This window comes from Corticium candelabrum, chromosome 1 (assembly GCF_963422355.1).
Source record: "Corticium candelabrum chromosome 1, ooCorCand1.1, whole genome shotgun sequence".
In the NCBI taxonomy this organism is placed as follows: Eukaryota; Metazoa; Porifera; class Homoscleromorpha; order Homosclerophorida; family Plakinidae; genus Corticium; species Corticium candelabrum.
The window spans coordinates 14,295,608-14,310,901 of record NC_085085.1 but is presented as its reverse complement, the minus strand read 5'-3'; the positions used below and the strand labels follow the sequence as shown (position 1 = coordinate 14,310,901).

At 42.6% G+C, this 15,294-nt stretch overlaps 2 protein-coding genes and 1 long non-coding RNA gene across 3 annotated transcripts; 1 reads left to right on the top strand and 2 right to left on the bottom strand.

The window, feature by feature from the left end:
* Positions 1-124: 124 nt before the first annotated feature.
* On the bottom strand, positions 125-3,096 carry LOC134182777 (asparagine synthetase [glutamine-hydrolyzing]-like). Its single transcript, XM_062650217.1, has 4 exons — positions 2,649-3,096; positions 2,359-2,572; positions 847-1,835; positions 125-518 (listed from the first exon to the last, which is right to left on the bottom strand). The coding sequence occupies exons 1-4, from the start codon at positions 2,886-2,888 to the stop codon at positions 315-317; spliced, it is 1,647 nt and encodes a 548-aa protein (XP_062506201.1). The 5' UTR covers positions 2,889-3,096; the 3' UTR covers positions 125-314.
* Positions 3,097-3,319: 223 nt separating this feature from the next.
* Positions 3,320-7,025, top strand: LOC134190613 (uncharacterized). The gene is made up of 3 exons (XR_009971661.1): positions 3,320-3,467; positions 6,655-6,748; positions 6,802-7,025. It is a non-coding gene; the product is annotated as an uncharacterized LOC134190613 (long non-coding RNA).
* Positions 7,026-7,322: 297 nt separating this feature from the next.
* On the bottom strand, positions 7,323-14,839 carry LOC134192925 (asparagine synthetase [glutamine-hydrolyzing]-like). The gene is made up of 4 exons (XM_062661685.1): positions 14,539-14,839; positions 14,263-14,476; positions 8,060-9,045; positions 7,323-7,728 (listed from the first exon to the last, which is right to left on the bottom strand). The coding sequence occupies exons 1-4, from the start codon at positions 14,776-14,778 to the stop codon at positions 7,525-7,527; spliced, it is 1,644 nt and encodes a 547-aa protein (XP_062517669.1). The 5' UTR covers positions 14,779-14,839; the 3' UTR covers positions 7,323-7,524.
* Positions 14,840-15,294: the final 455 nt, after the last annotated feature.

The following is a 15,294-nucleotide window of genomic DNA, read 5'->3' as shown; positions in this document are numbered from 1 at the left end:
ACATTCAAATTTGTTTCCATAGGAGATATGCACATGTGAAATATTGCAAGGGCAGCAGGTATGCCACCCAATCTGGCACAGCAACAATCTCCAACTAGGTTACTCATGCATGACATGATGGTATCTTCACTACCTTTTCACTCTTTATATACATGCCCCAGCCACATGACAGCGACTCAAGCAACAGTTTAACTAAAATTAAAAAATTGTTTGCTACTTTTTAAGACAAACGTGAATCCACTGGTTTCCTCAGTAATAGATTAATTATTTCAGGAAATGTCTATCAAGAAGTTTCCTTAAAATCCGCACATACTCTATGACTTGTAATAAGAGAGTGCTCTTGGTGATGGATCAGAAGCATTTTCTGTCCACTTGGGCATCCAATAGTATGGAGTGAAGTGAGCATGTCCAGGAAACATTTCATCAAATAGAACACGAAAGTAATACGCTTCTTTAGATGTGGGAACCACTCCAGTCTTGAATTGTAACGCTGCCACTTCTACAGCATCAGTAGATACCTAATAAATTAGAAATGACAATTACAATTACAGACTTAACATTGTACAGACATGAGAGTGATAATTATTATTAATATACATAATGGTGTAATAGTCCAGTAATGCATCTAATAAAAACTTTCTAACTCTTATGAAAAAGAATTTCACTGAGATATACTGCCAGTTTTATCTATTCTGTTGCTTGTTAAAATAGTAACACAATCTAATGAATTAAACTAGCAGAAGATCACACTGAAATGAACTATAGTTTGTCTGTTTGTCCAAAGAACTCCTAGTAGAGTGTAGGAAGCATCAAAACACATGTACAGATGATAGCAACTTCATTTACCTTACTGGCTAATTCATCTTGTAATAGTGTGTACCATGATTTCTCTTTTGCTAAAACTCCATCACTAAACGCTTCCTTTGGTCTCCATAAGATTTGATCAGGCAACAAACCAGTTCCACTAAATGCACTTCTCAAAAGATTCTTTTCTACACCATTTGTTGGTTGTCGAATCGCGCATGGCAGAGAAAGGAAATAGGATGTAAAGAACTTATCAAGGAATGGAACACGAAGTTCCAACCCATGGGCAGCTGTCATTCTATCTGCACGAAGAACATCATGCAAATAGAGCTCCTTCAGTAATCTACGAGACTCTAGATCAGCTTCATCTGGTGAGGGAGCCTTGTGAAAGTGGATGTAACCTTGGCAGAGCTCATCAGACCCTTCTCCTGAAAACACAACTATTGTGTCAGTCTTTTCTTTCACATATTTAGATAAAAGGTACATAGCTATAGAGTCACGGATAGCCATAGTATCATAACTTTCTAAACGATAGACGACCTCACGAATAACTTGCATTCCTTCTTCCCGAGTAAACTTGACTTCGTGATGTTCCGTATTGAGATAAGCTGACATGATGCGAGCAGCTTCAACGTCAGGACTACCTTCCATTCCAATTGAAAATGTTTGAAGAGGGTACTTGATTCCTTCTTCTTTCATGCATTCAGCAAGAAGTGCACAAATGAGACTAGAGTCCAAACCACCAGACAAAAAACAGCCGATACGACGGTCAGAAATCAATCTCTTCTTGACAGCTTCTTTCAGTAGCATCCTGATGTTAGAGTAGACATCATCAGGAACCAAACAAGCAACATTGTTGAAGTCAGAACCACCAACAGTGACAACTGGGTAGCTCTCTGACCACATAACTTGCCCTTCCATGTTTATAGCCAATGATTGGACATGACCTGGCTTGAATGGCTGGACAAGTACACCATCTGCGTGTGGCACATTGAGAAGACCCTTTGCTTCTGAACAAACACCCAATGTTCCTGATACAATTAACAAAATGTCCCATTAGAAGGTTAAAAACACACAAATAGACAAATTGTCGATTAAGGCTCAAGCTCAATTTTCTTTACAAAACATACTTCCATCCTGTCTAAACAGGGAATGAGTCATGTCCTTGGTGGAATGTCTGGGCCTGTATTGACTATTTCTTGTGAAAATTAATTGTTACAAACACAACCAACTTCAATAAATCTACAGTAGATACTGCATGTAACGTATGTTAGTGACAAATGAAAAGCAGATAATACCGTTTTGTAAAATACAATCAGTGAATAGATAAGATTAAGTGCACCAGCAATTCCTTTGGCAGATATTGACAAACGAATGTAGTGTCAATGGTAAAACGTTCTATTGTGTCAATTGTAAAACGTTCTATTGCTCAAACTTGGAATTGTGTTTGTAACCTATACCTACATACCAGTGTACAATGCATATTAGACCAACTCTGCTGAAATTTTCAGATTCTCACCAATAGACCTAACTATATCATACTATTGCACCCACCTTGGTCAAAGAAGGTAAACATGGGACGAATTCCAAATACATCTCTTCCTAAATGAACTGTTTTCTCCTTCATATCCACAATGACAAAGGCAAACACACCATCAAGCATTTCAACAGTCTTCTTCACTCCAAATTTTGCGTAGGAATGAATGATGGCTTCACCATCACAACACGTCTCGTACTTATAGCCAAACTCTTGTTGCAGTTTCTGATACTGATGTCAAACAAAGACATGTAGTAAACAAACCGATGAAAGTAATCTAATCAATTTACATTACAGTCTTACGTACGTTGTAGATTTCTCCATTGTAGATGAGCCAGAGATAAGGATAGGTTCTAAGGTTCATCGGTTGCATCCCATACGTTGAGTCAATAATGGCCAAACGTTGAAAACCGAGACAGGCATTGTTCAGCCCGTGAATTGATTCGATGCGCCAAGCATCCGGTCCCCTATGAGCAACTCTAGCGCAATTGGCAGACAGTGGTTTGACGTCTTGTTTGGCACCGAAAATAGCCCATATACCACACATGATTGAAAGCCAAATCCATTTACAACGTCATGTCACACTTCTACTGCACGTTAGTCTTGCGTAGCCAGACCCTTTTCCCGCGTCTTTCGCATGACGCGGGAAAAAAGTCTGGTTACGCGAAGTAACGCGGGAAAAGGTCTGGCTGTCTGGGAGGGATTTGTGCTTTGATAAAAGCATGTGTAGCACTGTCCAGACGCAACGTTTTGTAAAATACATTGTACTCCTGTCTAGACGCTTCCGTGCTATACTGCACTCTCTCGTGTACTAAAACTGGTATCTAGGACACACTCGAACGATCAACTGATCAAGCCTGACGCAAGTGCTACACCAAGTAGTAAACTTGAACTCACTATAGGTAGACGACTACACGATACTACACGATAACGATCAATCCTGTAGTATCCGGGTGCTGATTATCCGGGGGTTTAGTCCTGGTAGATTTTTAATTAATAGCGAACCACAGATATCACACTGGCGACGAGGATGGCGACGTTTGGGCGATTGGCAGAATTCGATGAAGCCAAAGACAACTAGCGGCCGCACGCCGTGAGATGAGATGAGATGACTTTATTTATACAGGTAAACTGTTCAGTCTGATGACTAATCTACCACAGAGTCATGTGCCATTACATTGCAACACTTACAGTGCTAATTTATGCTAACACGAAACTAACATACGAAACTAAGACACGAAACTAACACACCAAACTAACACACCAAACTAACACACCAAACTAACACACCAAACTAACACACCAAACTAACACACCAAACTAACACACCAAACTAAGCAACTCACAAGTTCAAGGTTTATTCAGAAACAAACATTTATAAGTTAGTTTGAAAGTCTTAAAAGACTTGCACTCAATTAGAATATTAGGCAGGCCATTCCATTGCTGGGCTGCTCTGAAACTGAACTCTTTAATTAAAGAATTTGTTCTTGGACAAGGAAGTAATTAATAGTCTATTGCTATTCCGTGTAACTCGGCTACACACCGAATTTCTAGTGATAAACAAATTTTTGAAGTAGTCTGGTGCAAGATGGTAAAGACACCTGAAAGTCAAGATAGCTTGAGCCTTGAGAGACGGAGCTGTTTTATAAGAGGAGCTGTTCTAGTTCCTGGCTTTGAATCGGTAGATGCCACCAGAAAGCGCACCATTTTTAGTAGCGTGGGAACTTGTATGTATACACTATTGAGAAGCTTCTTATGTCCGGACAAGCCACCAGAAAAGCCATTTGCAGACATCTGTGCCATGTTGGAGGTCCATTTCCACCCAAAGCCTTCTACTACGATGCAACTTTTCAAATTCAACAGCAGAAGCCGCCAATCAGGTGAGTCAGTGACAAATTACGTAGCGGAATTACGTAGGCTGGCCGAATTGTGAGTAATTTGCTGCAAGATAGACTAGTTGTGGGGTTCAAGATGAGAGGACCCAGAGACGGTTGCTGCCTGACAGAGATCTGAAATTCCAGAAAGCGTACGAGGTGGCTCAAGCGATGGAGTTGGCAGCTAACAATGCTGAACAGTTGAGTGCTAGCGCAAGTGTGGATGTTAAGCCTGAGACACCACCAGTGGTTGTCCGAAATGTAAACAGCCAGAAACCCACTCTGTCAAGCTGCTATCGATGCGGCTGTAAAGGCCATGTTCCATCAAGCTTCCGTTTTAAGTCAGCAATTTGTCACGGGTGCAAAAAGATGGGGCACATACTTAGAGCATGCAAGGCCAAAGGGAAGGGTGGCAAGCAACAACAGCGAGCAGCTGTAGTGAAACAGGAATGGGAATTACCTAAGGATAATGAACAATCGCAACAGTATCATTACTCTATGACTCACAAAGTGAGTAAAGAGGAGATAGTAAATTCTTTGTAGTCAAACCAGAAGCTCTGGTTCACTCTAGTGATGATAGAAGGGAAACAGCTTGACATGGAAATCAACACTGGTGCATTAGTGTCACTGATTAGTGAAGCTGTTTATAGGCAGCTGTGGAAAAAGCAGCACCCTGCATTGCGTAATACAGCCATTATCCTGAAGACCTATACAGGAGAGAATTCTTTTGCTGGGGAAGATCATCGTCAAGGCAAGTGCCCCTCAGGCCAGAAAGGAGATAGAACTACCATTACTAGTCAAGAAAGGAAGTGGCCCTAGTTTGTGTGGGTGTGACTGGCTGAGTGAACTGAAAATGAACTGGCAGGCATCCCACCAGGTTTTGCGACTGGATAGAGAGGAGCTTGATGGTATCCTGGAGCAGTATGAGGAGGTATTTAGAGATGAAGTAGGGCTCCTTAAGGGTGTGGAAGTCAAGATCCACGTAGACACGCAGGCATCTCCCCGTTTCTATCGTGCAAGAAACGTATCACACGCAATCAGAGAACAAGTGGAAGAAGCTTTTTGCAAATTGGTTGACGCTGGAATTGTCGAACCTGTATCGCACTCTGAATGGGCAGCACCAATAGTCCCAATTTTGAAGGCAGATGGCTCTATTAGAGTTTGCAGGGATTATAAAATGACAGTCAATCAAGTAGCCAAACCTGATAGCTATCCCCTGCCACGGATAAACGACCTTCTTGCACGATTGGGTGGAGCAAAGGTTTTTAGCAAACTCGACATGTCACAAGCGTGCCAACAGCTGGCACTGGATGAGCAGTCAAAACCCTTTGTTACTATGAACACCCACAAGGGGTTATTTCAATATAATCGATTACCTTTTGGTGTGTCTGCGGTTTCAGCCATATTTCAACACACAATGGAGAATCTGTTGCAAGGTATTGAGGGGGTAGTAGTATATCTTGACAATATCCTAGTGACTGGGAGTGTCAGGATCAGCATTTACAGCGGTTAGAGGAGTCCTCCAGAGGTTGTCCACAGCAGGGCTGCGACTCAAGAGGGCGAAATGCCAGTTCATGGCTCCATCAGTGCAGTATTTGGGAGTAACCATCAATGCAGAAGGCACTCATCCGGATAAAGACAGAGTTAGAGCTATCCAGGAAGCTCACACACCAACATCTGTGAGAACTCAAGGCTTTTCTTGGGTTACTAAACTATTACAGCAAAAGTTCCTCCACAATATTTCAAGTGTATTGGCACCACTATACAAATTACTGAAGAAGGGAGTGAAGTGGCAATGGGGAAAAGAACAGGAAACGGCATTAGGGAATCTAAAAGATTATTGACTTCTAAAAAAGTTTTGATTCATTATGATGCACGAAAACCTCTGATCCTGGCTTGTGATGCATCCCCAGTAGGTATTGGGGCGGTATTGTCTCACCAGAAAGGGGACAGCAGTGAACGTCTCATAGGTAAGCTATGGGTTCAAATTGTATAAAGTCTCACGTAGACATGCAGCCGACATCCGGATGACGGGGGAAAATGTTGAATAGGGGGAGGATGTTGAATAGGGGGATGATGGCGAATAGGGGGATGATGTCGAATAGGGGGATGATGTTGAATAGAGGGAGGATGGCGAATAGGGGGAGGATGGCGAATAGGGGGAGGATGGCGAATAGGGGGAGGATGGCGAATAGGGGAGGATGGCGAATAGGGGAGGATGGCGAATAGGGGGAGGATGGCGAATAGGGGGAGGATGGCGAATACGGGACGATGGCGAATAGGGGAGGATGTCGAATAGGGGGAGGATGGCGAATAGGGGGAGGATGGCGAATAGGGGGAGGATGACTAAGACCACCCGAATATATGGGTGTAGGCTCGAGTGTCCAGTCGGTCATCTCCTTCAGGTAATCTTTGCAATTATTTCTCAATGCATTGCAGATGATAAAGACAAGAACGTCGAGAATCCCTGATATTGTTACCTTTTGTGAATAAGAACCATCCATTTGAAGTGCCTGAAGTAATCAGTATGAAGGTAAGGCCAATCAACCAACATAAAATGATTTAGAAGACGTCTCTTCAATTCAGATTGATCAAGGAAGTGCAGGATACCTCCAGTGGATTGCAGCAATAGTCCCTAGAAATGGAGCAAGCGATACTGACTTATGAACGTACAACAGAAAGTGCTACTCTTGCTTGATAGACATAGCTACAAGTGTAGTATCTACTAGTAAGATCAATCTTAATATCTCAGCGCACACTATATCAACCATGGTCACTATGATGATAATATAAATATTGTTTTGTTTGCAGTGCACGTTTCACTTCATTGGTTGCTCATAATCAATTACTCATACAAGTTACTTGTAACGTATGGTGATTGGTTAGAAACGATTGTCTACTGTACCATCCAGATGCTTGGGAATATCTCATAAACAGAACATACATTACTTTGGGAAAGCACTCCTGCCTCAATTTTCTGTAGGCGTTAGGTCACACTGATAGCCTTCCTACAGTACGCGACAAAACATGTAATTAAGAGTGAAGTGCGTAAAGATTTTGATGCATATCCTATGATATGATCTGTTTTCATACTACAGACGAAGATATAAAGTTGATTCGGTTTCATATTGCCCTGCTCTAATATCTATGGATATGAAGCAACTGTGTAAAGCAACATTGTAACTAAAATTCAAAATTGTTTGCTACTTTTTAGAACAAATAATCACAGCAATACTAATAAATTCTAGGGTTTTCTCAGTTATTTCAGGAAATGTCTATCAAGAAGTTTCCTTAAAATCCGCACATACTCTATGACTTGTAATAAGAGAGTGCTCTTGGTGATGGATCAGAAGCATTTTCCGTCCACTTGGGCATCCAATGGTATGGAGTGAAGTGAGCATGTTCAGGAAACATTTCATCAAATAGAACACGAAAGTAATAGGCTTCTTTAGATGTGGGAACCACTCCAGTCTTGAATTGTAACGCTGCCACTTCTACAGCATCATTAGATACCTAATAAATTAGAAAAGACTATTACAACTAGAGACAAACATGGTACAGACATGAGAGAAGTACTGTTATATATATATATATATATATATATATATATATATATATATATATATATATATATATATATACAAAAACAATTTTCACTGAGATCTACTGTCAGTTTTATCTATTCTGTTGCTTGCTACAATAGTAACACAATCAAATGAATTAAACTATCGAAAGATCACAATGAAATGAACTATAGTTTTTCTGTTTGTCGGGAGAAATCTTATTAGAGTTTAGGAAGCATCACAACAAACACATCTACAGATGATATAACAACTTCATTTACCTTACTGGCTAATTCATCTTGTAATAGTGTGTACCATAATTTCTCTTTTGCTAAAACTCCATCACTAAACGCTTCCTTTGGTCTCCATAAGATTTCATCAGGCAACAAACCAGTTCCACTGAATGCACTTCGCAAAAGATACTTTTCTACACCATTCGTTGGTTGTCGCATCTCACATGACAGAGAAAGGAAATAAGACGTAAAGAACTTATCAAGGAATGGAACACGAAGCTCCAAGCCATGGGCAGCTGTCATTCTGTCTGTACGAAGAACATCTTGCAAGTACAGATCTTGTAGTAGTCTGCGAGACTCTAGGTCGGCTTCAATTGGTGAAGGAGCTTTGTGAAAGTGGATATAACCTTGGCAGAGCTCATCAGACCCTTCTCCTGAAAACATAACTATTGTGTCAGTCTTTTCTTTCACATATTTAGATAAAAGGTACATAGCTATAGAGCCACGGATAGTGATAGTATCATAACTTTCTAACCGATAGATGACCTCACGAATAACTTGCATTCCTTCTTCCCAAGTAAACTTGACTTCGTGATGTTCCGTATTGAGATAAGCTGACAAGATGCGAGCAGCTTCAATGTCAGGACTACCTTCCATTCCGATTGAAAATGTTTGAAGAGGGTACTTGATTCCTTCTTCTTTCATGCATTCAGCAAGAAGTGCACAAACGAGACTAGAGTCCAAACCACCAGACAAAAAACAGCCGATACGATCAGAAATCAATCTCTTCTTGACAGCTTCTTTCAGTAGCATCCTGATGTTAGAGTAGACATCATCAGGAACCAGACAAGCAACACTGTTGAAGTCAGAACCACCAACAGTTACAACTGGGTAGCTCTCTGACCACAAAAGTAACCCATCTGTGTCAATAGCTAATGATTGGACATGACCTGGCTTGAACTGCTGGACAAGTACACCATCTGTACGTGGCACATTGAGAAGACCTTTTGCTTCTGAGCAAATACCCAATGTTCCTGATACAACAAAACAGAAGGTTACAAACACACAAATAGACAAATTGCCGCTTACGGCTCAAGCTCTTCTTTACAATTAAAACATATACTTCCATCCTGTCTAATGATAGGGTCTGAGTCTTTGGTGGAATATCTGGGCCTGTACTACTACTCTCTTGTAAAAATTGTTACAATTAAACACAACCAACTTCAAGAATAGATCTAGATACTGCATGTAAAGTACGTTGGTGACTAAATACACAATTTAAAACGCAGACACTACCGTTTTGTAAAATACAATCAGATTAAGTCAATAATGCACCAGCAATTCCCTTTGGCATATATAGCATGACAAATGGTACGCAGTGTCAATTGTAAAACATTCTATTGCTCAAACTTGGAATTGTGTCTCTCACCTAGCTATACATACCAGGTATACCTGGTGTAATGCATTTGTTGCATCTGTATAGACCAAGTCTGCTGAAATTTTCAAACGCTTTGATAGATGTAATACTACAAGTATATAAACATTTTGAAAAAATGATAATGATGTAGGGTTCAACCATTGCCGTACAAAAAAGAATAGCAAGACCATGTAAGGTGTGCTGTGACATCTTTCATGAATTCACTCATACAGACTCAGCCATACATCATCCCTACATTGCACCATCTTCTAGGGTATACACACATAGTGTCTAGAAAATAGTGCCATGTAGGGATAATGTATTGCTCAGTCTGTATGAGTGAATTCATGGAAGATGTCACAGCACACCCTACATGATCTTGTTTCTATTCTTTCTCGTACGACAACCTCCATCTTTCTCATTTTTCAATATGTTTCTTAGACTTGTTTGCATTCTTTTTTGAACCAAAAGTAAAGAATTATATTGAAAGCACAGGATAGCTGACCTCAGATCAATGGTCAAACCCATTTATTGAAATAAATAAACAAATGGGGAGCAGCTAGCAACCCCTGTCCAACACGGTTAACAATCCCGTGGCGACATATGGGACAGCAGCTAAGAGCTCTAGACTAGCTACAACGAAGTTGGCTAGCACAGCAAGACTAAAGTAAAAGAGAAGACTAAGTTAACCATTAATTAAACACAGTAACAAGGCTATGAACTGTTCCTCTTGATCCAGATTTTAAATGACTCTTCCATGACAGTCTTGATAATCTGAAGACACATGTTCTCCTTTGTCCTAGCTGGTATACGTAGTTCCGTGCACAAAGAATTCAAATTGGCATTATGAATAAAACCTCTCGATCCAACTAGAAGGTTAAATTGCTTTACGAGATATCTCTTTTCTGACAGAGACTGCACTAGGTCGTAATATCTTGCAGTTTTTCTTTCGTCAGCTGCATCGAAGTTGGACTCATGACAGACAGTAAGTTCTACTAGGTAAATTCTCTGTACCACGTCGTTCCATAGAATGACGTCAGGTCTTTTGGCGGTCACAACGATGTCTGTTGGAAATGGAACAGTGCTGCAGGCAAGATCAGCGAAAACGTTGTAATTACTGGTGGACGTATTCTGAGAGATGGTGTCGTAGATTATCTTGAGAACAGCGTCGTGCCGGGTATTATAACAGCCTCTCTTAAGGAGAACAGAACAATTATTTAGAACGTGTAGAAGAGTCTGTCGTTTATGGCAGAGTGGACATCCATCATTTGTTCTCTTCTTCCACAGCAGAAGATTGGCATTCGTTGGTAATGACTCCGAGACAGCATTTAGAATGAAAGAGAAATGTTCTGATGTTAAACTGTAAACAACTTTTGACCATAAATCTGGCGCAGAATTGTCAATCCGGCTTGTCGCTCCTTGCACTTTGCGGCTCTGCAGTGTCTCCAGAAGATGCTGCTACTTATAGCTAGAGCAGTAGCTACCACATTGGTAATGCATATCACTGGTGTAGGAAGCGGGGGGAGAGGAGGGGGAAGGGGGATGGGGGAAGAGAAGGGGGCTGGGGGAAGAGGAGGGGGATGGGGCTGAAGCCCCAGTGTAGAAATTTAAATTTTCTGTGCCCGTGATGTGCAAATCTGTTTATGGTCTGGCAAGCAAGGTAGTTTTTGCTTACTCATGATGTCATCCACGGTAAATCCCCCTCACTCGTGAACATCTTCCTACGGCACTGACAGTATTATATGATAGTCGTTGTATTCATCGTGACCTGCAATGCAGTGGTCTAGTCACTAAGTACCCAAGAGACCTGGGTACTGTGGTAGAGTGGGTGGTCAATGAGCATGCACAGTCTTAGGCGGTACAATAGAATACACTTCAACGTTACCACACTGGTGATGACGATGGCGACGTTCTTAGGTTCGGTATCGGTTTTTGATGCAGACCAAGAGGACTGGACTGCGTAAATTGAACAGGTGGAGCAGTTCTTCATGGCTAATGGCGTTGCGAACGAAGCACGCGTTCCGACCATGATTGCTCTCATGAGTAGCCAGACGTACGGTTGCTGAAAATCTTAACGACACCAACCAAGCCATCTACACTCAGTTTCAAGGAGATTGTCAACATATTACAAGATCATTTGGCGCAAAAACCCCTGGTAATAGCAGAACGCTTCCACTTCCACAAGCAAACCAAGGTTTGGATGAAGATCTCAGTACCTACGTTACAGCTTTACGAAAGCTTACACAGCATTGTGAATTTGGGACATTCCTGGATGACACGTTACGCGACTGTTTCGTCTGTGGTTTACGCTCGACGCATATACAAAAGCGCTTGCTTTCTCGGGCAAAGTTAACTTTTAAAACAGCACTGGAGACGGCGTTATCCACGGAAGCTGCTGCGAAAGATACTCTTCAAATGACCACGCCTACTCTACTACCTACTATGTCAGCAACAGAAGAGGTGCAGCAAATGGCAGACAAGCAGTCGATTAGGAAGCAAGGTACAACGTTTTGCTACCGTTGTGGCAGTCCGAGTCATCTAGCACTTGCGTGTTGTCATCTGGAAACCATGTGCAAGTCTTGTGGAAAGAAAGGGCATCTAGCTGCAGCATGTCGGTCAAAACCTCATAAGTCAACTCCTGCTACGCAGACAAAGTACGTGGAAGACGACTCAGATTCTGATGCAGAGGCACCTGTCCTTACTCTTTCAGTCCTCGCACCCCTCCAATCAGGGTCTGTGTGAACTTGGCGGGTCAGGAGGTTATGATGGAAGTGGATACGGGAGCCGCTGTGTAACCGATGTCAGCAGAGCAATGGTTTGGTCTGCAGCTCCCTCAACAGATGGAACCGTCAAACTGCTTGTTACGTACCTATACAGGAGAAGCGATCGCAACAAAAGGAAAAGTCAATGTAGAAGTCACACACATGAAGTTCCCACCATGGCAGCAGCTCGTTTACAGAGATGGGCCCTTACTCTGTCGTCATACTCATACTCTATGGAATTCAAGTATGCTAAGGAGAACACCACTGCTGATGCTTTGTCGCAGCTGCCTTGTCCAGGGTTGAAGAGTGACTTCATCACACAGTCTGAACGAGTCTGAACTATTGATCACCTGCAAGGGTTTCCTCTTACTGCTAAGCAACTAGCAACAGCCACCAGACGTGATCTAATTATCTCAAAGGCTCTTCACTGGACTAAGACGGGATGGCCCACCCAATGTCCAGATGAAGACTCACATCCCTGTCTTAATAGGAAATGGGAGCTGTCTCAAGATTGTCTCCTTTGCGGAAATCAGATCATCATTCCTACATCTGCTCGCTCCCGTCTACTTCAGGAACTGCATGCCCACCATGATGGGGCCTCTCGCATGAAAGACATGGCCAGAAGCCACTTTTGGTGGCCTCAGCTGGATACAGCCATTGAGGATGTTGCCCGGTTTGGCAACACATATGTCAACAGTCGCCCAACCAGTGCCCCATTACATAGCTTGTCCTGGCCCAACACTCCGTCGCACCGGGTCCACATTGACTTTGCTAAGTTAGATGGCGCCGATTTTTCTGATTCTTGTAGATGCTCACTCCAAGTGGATGAAAGCAATTCACATGTCTCACTCCACAACGGCGCGGTCCACCATTCAGGCATTGCGCAAAATGTTCGCTACACATGGTTTGCCAGCAGAGCTGGTTTCAAACAACGGGCCACCTTTCACGTCTGAGGAATTTGCAACATTTATGAAACAGAATGGGATACGACATATTCAGAGCCCACCTTTTCATCCAGCTACCAATGGTTTGACGGAATGGGCAGTGCAATCTTTTAAGAGCGGAATAAAAAACCAGCCATACACCCCTCACAGCACAAGCTGGCAGCATGACTTTTACATTACAGAACAACTCCGCACACCACCACAGGACAACCACCATGCGAGCTCCTCATCCGCCACACTCTTCGCACACAATTTACTCTCCTGCATCCATCTCCAGCTGAAACGGTTTCCCAATGGCAGGATGCTCAGAAAATATGCCATGACAAGCATAACCCGTTACGCTCATTCTCAGTGGGAGATACAGTCTTGGTGCGTGATTACCGAACTCAAGAGCCAAAGTGGAGCCCACGTATTGTTACACAGGTTTTAGGCCCTCTCACAAACCATGTTTGCCTGCCTCAATGGGGTGTTACATGGAAACGCGACATTGATCAGCTAAGGCCACGTGTGGACCCACCTTCATCTACCACTTTGGTATGGCCCGCCAAATAGTACCAGAAGCTAACAACAATCCAAGTCACTGCACAGAATCACCTCCCGGCACTGTTATGTCTGGAGAAATCTCACATAACACCGACAACTATCAGGGTACAGTACTCAACCCCAGCCGTCAGCACTGCCGCATCTCCTGTTCTTGACAATCAGCTTCCAGTGGTCAACATGGAACAGCCTTCCGCTGATTCCATCACTCAGAGCTCTTTCATTCAGAGCCCTTCTCCAGACAACACCACTGATAGACTTCCAACCACATGAGGAGGAGACCTCATCTTACGTCGATCCAAGACAGAAAGAAAACAACCAGATAGACTGGACCTGTAGGTCGTTGGATACAGTTGCTCTTAGTGTTTTTTGGCTGTTTGGATATCATACTTGTAGTTACAAGACAATGTTTTGAGTTGTGTTGAATTTTTTAAGGAGAGATGTGGTATAGTGGGTGGTAAATGCGCATGCGCAGTCTTAAGCGGAACAATAGAATACACTTCAGTGTTACCACAGGTACGAGGCTAACCTACTACTAGCAACACTAGGGCGTTGGTATGGTGTTTGTGTACTGTCTACTGCACCCACCTTGGTCAAAGAACGTAAACATGGGACGAATTCCAAATACATCTCTTCCTAGATGAACTGTTTTCTCCGTCATATCCACAATGACAAAGGCAAACACACCATCAAGCATTTCAACAGTCTTCTTCACTCCAAATTTTGCGTAGGAATGAATGATGGCTTCACCATCAGAACACGTCTCATAGTTATAGCCAAACTCTTCTTGCAGTTTCTGATACTGCATGTTAAATTAAGATATGTAGTAAACAAACCGATGAAATATTACAATTAATTACGTACGTTGTAGATTTCTCCATCGTAGATGAGCCAGAGATGAGGATAAGTTCTAAGGTTCATCGGTTGCATCCCATACGTTGAGTCAATAATGGTCAAACGTTGAAAACCGAGACAGGCATTGTTCAGACCGTGAATTGATTCGATGCGCCAAGCATCCGGTCCCCTATGTACGACTCTAGTGCACTTGGCAGACAGTTGTTTGACGTCTTGTTTGGCACCGAAAATAGCCCATATACCACACATGATTGAAAGTAAGCCACGGTGGCCGATGTGTACCCGCGGATTTGTTCCGATACGTATACGGATTTATTCCGGTTGGTCAAATGCGCAAGCGCAGTAGCTAAAGTGTGCAATACGCTTGCGCACATGGTGTCCCTCAGATTTGTAGAAGCTGCCTCTAGCAGCGGATTAGGTTCGAAACAGGTCCGCTTCCTAACACATTTGTGCCGTGGTGGAGTTAGACCTAACGAGCGCGATTAGACCTAGTTGACATGATTCAGTTGACAGAAGGTTGACATGATTCGTTTCTGGTCATGGTTTTTTCGAACTTCGTTTCCGGTCGTGTGAACCCTACGTGGTCCGTCGGCGAAATTTAGTCCGTGCATTAGCGCGCGCTCGTATTGCTTAAATTACGTAGCTTTAGTCTGCTCGTCTGTTTGTCTAACATATTCTAGGGCAAGACTGGAGTACCTCTCTAAACAAAATCATCATCATTTATTTTAATTTCACACACTGGTAACGTAATACAATAACAGCAAA